This window comes from Sander lucioperca, chromosome 11, assembly GCF_008315115.2.
Source record: "Sander lucioperca isolate FBNREF2018 chromosome 11, SLUC_FBN_1.2, whole genome shotgun sequence".
Lineage (NCBI taxonomy): Eukaryota > Metazoa > Chordata > Actinopteri > Perciformes > Percidae > Sander > Sander lucioperca.
In genome coordinates this window covers 22,614,028-22,623,194 of record NC_050183.1, presented here as the reverse complement: position 1 = coordinate 22,623,194, position 9,167 = coordinate 22,614,028, and the positions used below count along the sequence as shown (strand labels likewise).

General features: G+C 40.3%; 1 protein-coding gene across 2 annotated transcripts in view; it reads right to left on the bottom strand.

Annotated features, from left to right (window-relative positions):
* Positions 1-406: 406 nt before the first annotated feature.
* The window catches only part of lepr (leptin receptor), a 51,302-nt gene continuing 42,541 nt past the window's right edge, over positions 407-9,167 (bottom strand). For both annotated transcript variants that reach the window (XM_031283940.2, XM_031283939.2), the window contains 9 exons: positions 8,723-8,868; positions 7,909-8,062; positions 7,357-7,439; positions 7,047-7,260; positions 3,878-4,084; positions 3,691-3,774; positions 3,464-3,557; positions 2,885-2,960; positions 407-2,484 (listed from right to left, as the gene is read on the bottom strand). In XM_031283940.2, coding sequence (XP_031139800.2) covers positions 1,555-2,484; positions 2,885-2,960; positions 3,464-3,557; positions 3,691-3,774; positions 3,878-4,084; positions 7,047-7,260; positions 7,357-7,439; positions 7,909-8,062; positions 8,723-8,868 — 1,988 coding nt within the window. In that variant the 3' untranslated portion in view covers positions 407-1,554. The remainder of the gene's footprint in view (positions 2,485-2,884; positions 2,961-3,463; positions 3,558-3,690; positions 3,775-3,877; positions 4,085-7,046; positions 7,261-7,356; positions 7,440-7,908; positions 8,063-8,722; positions 8,869-9,167) is intronic.

Sequence of the window (9,167 nt, the reverse complement as noted above, 5' to 3'; positions counted from 1 at the left end):
CCGCCAGGGTTTCCCGCAGCACTTTGCAGCTAAGGCGGCCGCCTAAACAAGACACGCCTGCCGCCTTAACTACATTGTCACAAAAAAAAAGAAAAAAGTATATTGAGCGTATATGTTACTCTGTCCTGTTTTCTCCCTTTCATTCCAAACCGTGACCAACGCCAGTCTCCCTTCTCTGCAGTACGGAGTCTGTACTAGTCTATCGCACAAACAAGCCCCCCCCCCCTGTCTGACGGCAAACCCCAGCCTACCACCTTAACTTAACCTTAACAAATTTTCTGCGGGAAACCCTGAAACTCTAAATACCTGTGCTCCTCTACGCATGAGTGCCTAAAGTATTCTCTTTTGCACACATTTTGAAAAGTACATTGATTGTTCCGATCTTTGTTACACAAACCAGACAAACTCACGATAAACACTTTATTTCCACCATGAAAAATAAGACGAAATATCTCAATATACAATAACATTTAATGTCAACCGATATTTTCATTACTTATCATTTCTGTCCTCTGGTTTCAAAGGTACATTCTTTTGTCTTTTATTAACACCAGGCAGCAGGTGTTATTGGCCAAACTGAAAAAATAGATATCACATTTCTCAAATACATTACAGCACAAAGTACAAAAAGACATTCTTTTGGTTGGTGGGGTGAGTTAGTGCATGCAGATGTTGTTGCACAGCCTGATTACAAGTACAGTAAATTATGTGACCAAAAATCACCTGCAATTACTCACAGACTACATCTGTTTTTTATTGTTAACCTGCATTTCATTTAGTCACAACGGTAGCTTTAAAGTGACATCCAAGGTTTGCCTTCACTTCACAGTCTTATGTGCTTTTAAGGAAACCGAAACTGTCCAGATTATGGATTATTATTCTCTTTCACTTTATGAGCGTTTCTTTATTCTCTTTGAACCTCTTACTTTTCACTAAAAATGTAGTTGAAATAATTCAGCATCAGAGAATGAAAGTCACATCACAGTACGGAAGCAGCAGATGAGTAAATGTACTATTTGCACACAGAACGTCTAATGTAGAACCACCTGTGAAATATGCTGTATGTATAGGATGTTTAAAGCCAAAAGATGACTACAACCTCCATTACTCTCTTCCTGATTACCAGTGTACTGCTTACAGTCTGTCTGCTGTTCTCTATGAGAACTGTACAGTATTCCACTAGCCTAACCTCCATTAAAAGAGTTAATTTTCCTCAGCAGGTAGTCCTGCATCAGGAACCGAGTGCAGAGGAGCGGTGTGGCACAGTAGAATCTGGGTTTCAAAGCCCCATGAAGAAAAAAAGAAAGAAAGGTCATAACTGAGGCTGGTGCCCCCTTGACGTCTTTTCTCACAGAGAACACAATAGCAGCATTGATGAATATCAATTTGCAATCACACATTAGTCAAGGTAGTTTTTTTTAGCTCCACACCTCACTGTGTCTGAAGGAACATCCACTGCATGCAAATCCACTTTGGTAAATGCTGAATCATGACGCAGTCGATGACACGACGGATGTAAAAGGTGCATATTTTATTTTAATGCAGTCCGCGTAGTCACGGCCGGGGTTTGCGTTCATGCGGCTGAGCTGTGAGTTGCCTCGTGCACGGAGCAGTTCTGAACTGAGGCAGGTACGGCGGAGAAAAGCTATGTGTTGAGGCTGACAGCAGCTTGCTCGAGTCCTCAGGGCCGAGCAAAGGGTGCGACTTCACAGAACAGTCCTCTATGTTCAAAACTACATTTTTAAGCAGCTCAATTTTTGTCTCCTCTTTTCTCTGTTCCTCGTCTTCCTCGCTCTCCTCATCCTCCGCCGGATAGTTCATTCCTAGATAATACAAGTCCTTTCCTTCTCTCATCTCGTGTTCTTCTTCTTCTTCTTCTTCTTCTTGCTCTGATGTTTCAGAAAGCTTCTCCACAGAGTTGTAGGAGCAGGTGCGCTGCGGGTCGTCCATCCCTCCACCTCGGCAGCTGTCCAGCTCCCACAGGCCGCAGGGGAAAGATCCAGAAATGTCTGAGGTGTTGGCAGAGAAATTGCCCTCGTCGCTGGAGCTGCTGCCGCTACCATCCTTGTAGTGGAGATGAATGGGCTGCTGCTCCTGCTTCAGACCAGACAACAGCACAGTGGCATATGTGACTGAAGACTGAGCAGAGCTGTCAGTAATGCCTGGAGGCTGGTCTCCTGGGGGATCGACTAGCGGTAACAGATCTATTCTTGGGAGTGAACTGGTTAGTGCATCCAGATTAAGGACTAAGGAAGCTCTACCTTGGAGCACCTCACTCTCCATGGGTTGGTCTTCGTCGACCTCTGAGTTAAACCCTGAATGAATAGAGATAGATAAGGCAGAGGCTGGGTCTAAAGCTGTAGTCAGAGCTCCTAGGTCGATCTTGTCCCCTATGACGACTTTGGAAATGTTCTCAGATGGCAGGAGCAGTGGCCAGGCTGAAAGGCCCTCTCGAGGTATCAACAGGTGGTCAAAGGTGTCAGCCTAAAAAGGCGTGCAAAGAAAGATATTTTCAGAATTTGAGCTGATATATAAAAATGTATGAACAAGAAAAGACATAGCAGAGATTGCAATTATGATGATAAGTGGTTAAGAAGGGGCGATGAACTGCACAACTCTGTTTCTGTACTACCCGATGGTAGCATTGCAAACTACTCACACTACTACAGATGTAGAGAGATAGAGCTTGCATATTTATTTGACTACAGCAATTAATACAGTAAATGTGCAGGCATAAAGTAGAACACATATTCTAACATGAAGGGCCAAATGTTGTACACCATCATGCAAATGAATCATATTCAAGAGCATCAGTGTATAAAATAAGTTTCTGAATGCATGTAAACATGTTGATTGTGAGTCATTATCGTAGTTTTTTTTTTACCTGTTTGAAATCTAGTCCTTTGGCCCAGGAGCACTTGTTTGGGTTGGGAACATCCTTCCACACAAACCTTTTCATCCTGAAAAAATATGCACCAGATATTTACGTTTATCTCTCTGTCTAAAGGCTTTTCCCTCGCTCCCTGCCACCGTCCCTCCCTCTCTCCCTTCAGCTAACGTGTAATTACACCCTTGTGACCTGTTAAATGTCACACTCCTAATTTTTCATGGTCAGTGTCCCTGCTTCTTAAATTAGATTGCACCCCAGAGACTTCCATCATTTATCATGTCTTACAGGTGTCTGGGTAAAAGAATAATTTGCTATACACTTATGCCATACAATTAATACCTGATACAAGATTAAATATGGAGTACAACTGCACATTCTGCATGTGTCTTTCGTGAGATAAAATATTGCTGTTGTAGCATTAAAACACCTCCAACTCATATAATACCAGACGTTATACATGGTGATTTTTTTTTGTGCAGCAAGTTTCGTGACTGAACATCAACAACATAATTTATGAGTTTAATTTCTGTAAATATGTATTTGGAGTCTTTTCATCAAACAGGAGCCTCTTACTGGTTTTGGGAGAGGATCAGGGTGACGAATAAGACGATGAAGAGGAAGGAGATGATCATCAGCATCATGTAGGTTGCAGGGTCTCCTCTGGTTGCTATAACAGTTGGAAAAATACACATCAGACCTATGATTAATAACCCAGAAAACATGCTGACATTGTGTGAGCACTTAAATACTTTATTGTGTTATATGATTTTGATACAACAGCCAAAAAACCTGGTGCATACCTATGGCGTACACTGGCTCCCCTTCACCATCAGCAAACACAGGGTACAAGTAGAAGCCACACTCCTCAGAGCCTAAGAAATCACCTAAAATGATACATTTAAATTATGTTGGCTGAGTATATATACTCACTCTTTACACTAAAAAATAAAATAATAAAAAGAACAGACAGAGATGAGGTCCCGTTACCTCTCAGATAGATAGGGTGGTCGGTATAGGGCAGTCTAGCCCATGTTTTTCCACTCCTGCCGTTGTGATAATCAGAGTCCTGTTGCCTCTGTGGAGACCACTGGACCACCATGAACAGAGGCACATAGCTGTTGTCCAGCAGACTCCAGGACAGAGACACACAGGTGCTGTTGACAACCAACACACTGAACGAATGTACACAGCGACCTGGAGAGTAGAGAAGAAGAAACTGAGTGGATACAATTCTATTAGGTCCATAGCAATTGCGAAACACCATTCTGCCCAAAGATATTCCCTTATTTTGGTGTTTTGATGACACCCATTCTTTGAATCCTCCCACGCTGAATGGATCCATTTCTTTGTCTGCACTTATTTATTTAGGATTTTCCTTTTCCTTTTTTCTGTATACTGTGAGCACCTACAACTGATAGTGATTCTAACATATAAACATGTATAGTTTATTTCTACCATTACACCTGCAGTAGTTATTTTGGCCACTCTGGGGCAGTAGAAACAAGTTGTGAAAACACATATTGCTCACATTGACCTTTAAGGTTAATATGACAAACCTGGTTTTGATCTTCACCAACTCCTGACCAAATATCTGAATCTCTAGCCGCTAAATGCTCCAATATGTTCACCAGCTAGTCGCTGACTTTTCCTGTTGCCTTTTGGTGTTGGGCAGGTAGTGAACAGAGGAAAAACAGGACATGTGTGGGCTGAAAAACATTGAGCTAATAGGTGCTAAAAGGCTCTGTAGAGTTGAGGGGAACTGTAGAGTCGGATGACAAGTATCTCTGTCACTGTGAGTGATGCCTTTGACATACATGTATATGTGATCTATTGTTAATATAAAAATGTATTTATTAGGGCTGTTAAAATAACGCGTTCATTTTGATTAATTAATCTGAGAAAAAATAACGCGTTAAAAAAAATAACGCAGATTAATCCATTCCATATTGACCCGGAGCCGTTCTAGCCACCATTCGACTGTAAAATGAAGGAGGGAGACGAGAATGTGCTGCCTGGATCATTAATTGGAACATTTACTTGTAAAAATCTTCTTCCTGCCAACCCTGGCTTCCGAAATCTGGTGCCACTGATATGTCTGCACTTCTCTCTCTGAAGACGATACAGGTAACACAAACACCGCTGCACGTGACGCTAGTTAACACTATACTCGACAGCAGCTAACGTTAGCCTACCGCTAGCTAGTTAACACTATACTCGACAGCAGCTAACGTTAGCCTACCGCTAGCTAGTTAACACTATACTCGACAGCAGCTAACGTTAGCCTACCGCTAGCTAGTAGCTGGATTAAACTTAAACATTAGCTGACAGCTAACGCTAAACGGTGTAAAGTTCGACTGTGTTTTACTGTAGAGGATTCAACACCGGTATGTAACAATCTGCAGCTGCCTCGGAGAACCAACACAGACGGTGTGTTCAATGAAACTGGTAAACTACAGCCTCGTGGTGCATTTGAAGTTATTGTAAATGTCCTTTTCCCATCTGGTGGTTGTTTTTGTCGTTCAACAGCAATTTACTAATGAAATAAGTTATTGTTATTGTTATACATTGTTATTAAATCATTTAATTTTGGCCATATGGCCATTAGCAATAAACAAGCCGTTCTTTAATGTCACCGACTGTTGGTTAGTACCCTTTTTTTTTTCTTTTCTTTTTTTACTTTCTTAAAAAGTATCGGTTCAGGCACCGTTAATTATGTATGCGATTAATTTCGATTAATTAATCACAGACTATGTAATTAATTAGATTACACTTTTTAATCACCTGACAGCCCTATTATTTATAGACACTTTAAGTAGCATGATTTTTTTATTTACAGACTGGTGACAAAGGAAAAACCTGAGTGAATCAACAGAGAAACTAATGCAGATCCATACAAAAGGACACTTAATGGTTTGCTGAGTATATTGTGAATCATTAGCTACTGTATGGCCCTGGAATGTCAACATCAGTTGTTTAGCTGCTCATAACACTGAAAACATATTCTTAAAATACACATGGGAACATGTCTGACAAACATGCTTTTTTTTCTATAAAACTAATGACTGAAATGGAAAAGCATTTTGATTTTGCCAGTTAGTACTTTAATGAAAATATTTCCCCCTGAATTATGAGTAATGGCAGGGTGACTGACACACACACACACACACACACACACATCCCTCTTTCTTAAACATCTGTTGTTTAGTAATAACTACACTAAAGCTAATGGCAGCAGCGCCTCAATCAGCGCTTTCACAGGCTCTCCAGAGACACGTGTTGTAAGTGTCATGTCCTAATGGATGGCTGTTTACATCCTTACGTATTTGTCATGTGTTATGAGGCCATGGTTATAGGGGGAAAATAACAGACAAACATTTGTTTAAATGGTTAAAAAAAACATGTAGAAGGAATGTCATTTTTTTAGCCCAACAACCTAAAACATAATAGTCAAGGTGATGTTTTTCAAGAAATACATATTTCTGAGAGGACATTTTTTTAATATTGCCATCTTTCACATAGTTTGGAAAGAAAGAAAAATATTACTGGAACCTTGCTATTTTCTTTCTAGTACATGTGCACCTGCGTCTGTAAGTAAACTACTGACCATGAATCTGACTGATCTTAACCTCACTTTTGTAGACCATCTATCTTTCCCAATGTTATAAAACTGCAAACCCTTTCAACTCAGCTACAGCTTTCACATCTTTACTGGAACATAACAGCATGTGATAGTATTTAAATGAAACAGTTTGCTCTCTTTCTCCTGACTGCTTGAATCTTGATGTGAGTTGTTTTAGATTAGTCTTAGTTATATTTATGGTTTTGGACGACTCCTGAGTTGTTTTGAAGTTGTTTCTAACAAATGTTTGGCATTTTTGCTTGATAAATGACTTAAATGATGATCAACAAAATTATTGAGGATTTATGTTTTAACTTTTTATGTTCATAGGCCACACAAACGCTGTTCCCTTTACTGTTTACTGCAGATGTAGTCTTTGAAGAGGACATATAGTACTGTTGCTGCATAATGTAATATGGGCCTCATGTCCTAATGGTTGAATAGATTCAGTGTTTGTGTAAAAGAGAATATGACTATATAACTTTCTGTCAACACTTCAAAAAATATATAGATAAAACATATTTTCAGCTCACTCACGTTTGGGCTGTCTCTCCAGCGTCATGTTGATGTTGTTAGTGGACCTTCCCAGATTATTGTAGGCCTCCACAGTCACAGTTTGGGGCACCAGGTTCCACTCAAAGGTGTAGGAGGACACCCGCTCGATCTTCTCACTTATCACAGAGCCACTCAAGGCCTTGTACTGGACTATAAATCCATCAACACAGTAAGAGTACCCTGATATTTGGAGATGCTGCAGGGGGGAAAAGCAGGAAAATCAACATTTTTTATTATATTTAGTTATGTATAAATTACAAGCCTGAACATGTTTTTGTTTTAGTTTGTGTACCTCAAATAGCAGAGTGACCTTAGTCTGGTTTCTGTATGGATCATCTTGAAGGATTCTCCAGAAATCAGGCCCACGCTCAGGAGCTGGGCGGGGGGGGAGAGACCGACAATTACATCACATCACAGCTTTTACCTCTGTGTTAGTGGTATGATGTGTATCTCGTGGGCTGTCCTCCATTAGCGCGAAAATATGCAATATGCGATAACATCATTGAATATCGCGATAACGATATTAATTGCGACAAATAAACAGATATTAAAAGTGTACTCAGTTCTGCATTTGTGCTACTTTCAGTATTTTGCTAAGATACAACAAATTGCTTGTTGAATTTAAAACAAATGAAAGGAAATCATTACCAACATTCTTTTATTGAACAAATTGAACATTGATTTGAATATAGAAGGTACTACTAAAAAAAAAAGAATGACTGGGATTACGGAAGGCTTGTGTCATGTGGATGCAACAACAGTGTTGTTGTCATTACTTAGAATTCCTCATGGGGACAACAGAAACTATGCACTATAGCTTGAAAGTAATGATGCCCTCCTGTACCTCTGCTGTTCTGAGGCGTGGAGTAGACCGAATCGCTCCATTCGCTCCAGTAGCCGGTACCGTTGGTGGGCATGCAGCGTACTTGTACCACATACTCCTGGCACATGACCGACACTACGGTCTTCGCCCACCGTACCAGCACTGGACTGTGGACCTGCAGGCATGACATTGTTCCCAGTTACTTAGTGTTCATTTTAGATAAAGGAAATGGAAAATATCTGATCTGTGGAGTATAAACTGTTTCATCCTTCTATCTGTTTACCCAAACAAAGAGAAAAAACTATTTCCTCATCTTTATCATCATATTAATAGCATGTGTCCAATTTTCCAGAGAATTTTTCAATGAGAGGACAGAAATATGGTCTCATCACAGCTCCTATCAGATCATGTCAAACTGACCATTGGATTCCATGTCAAAGCATTCTGTGGCATTTAATGAGATATGAGACTTATTTACCAGCTGAGTCCTGAAGTCCTGGAATAACCTTTAATGTGTTTGTTGTTAATAGATAAACATCTTTCCTACAGGTAGAAGATTATTCAGTGTAAATAATGTCGCTCTGTAGAATAAGATAACAGTGAAGAACAGTAGTGAGTTGGAAGCGGGCTGTGGTAATCATCCAGTTTGCCACCAAATACAATAATTACATGATAGTTGATATTTAGATGGTTTGCAATGTTCTGGAGGGCTATTGTCGATTAACCTCCTACAATAATTGGTTTTCAATCAAGGTTGAATGCCGACCATAGTGCCACTTAGCCAAACTTTCTATCAAAGCCTGTGGTCGGTAAAGACTCCGACAGAGCAGCTCACCTTCCACTCTCTTACAGCGGAGGTTGAGTGGTACCGAAACTGACACTGGAGCCCCTCGACTGGCAGAGACGGAGGCTCCCATGTAACCATCAGGACTCCATTGCTTTGGCTCACTGCCTTAACATCAGTGGGTGTGTGGGGTTTCACTGCAGGGGAAATAGAATGGAGGAAGCGTGAGTTTGTCTCATACAGCAGCGAAACATCTGATAAACATGATCATAGGGAATGGAAAAAAACGTAACCAATCTTGTGTAAAGCTGTTATCAGTTTTTCTCTGTGAGCAATAATATTCACTACTTTAACCTCAAGTTCGTCTTCAAACATCCAACTCTTCCCCTATGAATACATAATAGAGCAACGGTTTCCTGTGAAGTTCAATATCCATTTGCCTTAAAACCTGATTTAAAAAAAATACAATTTTCAAAATATTCCATTTAGATATTGC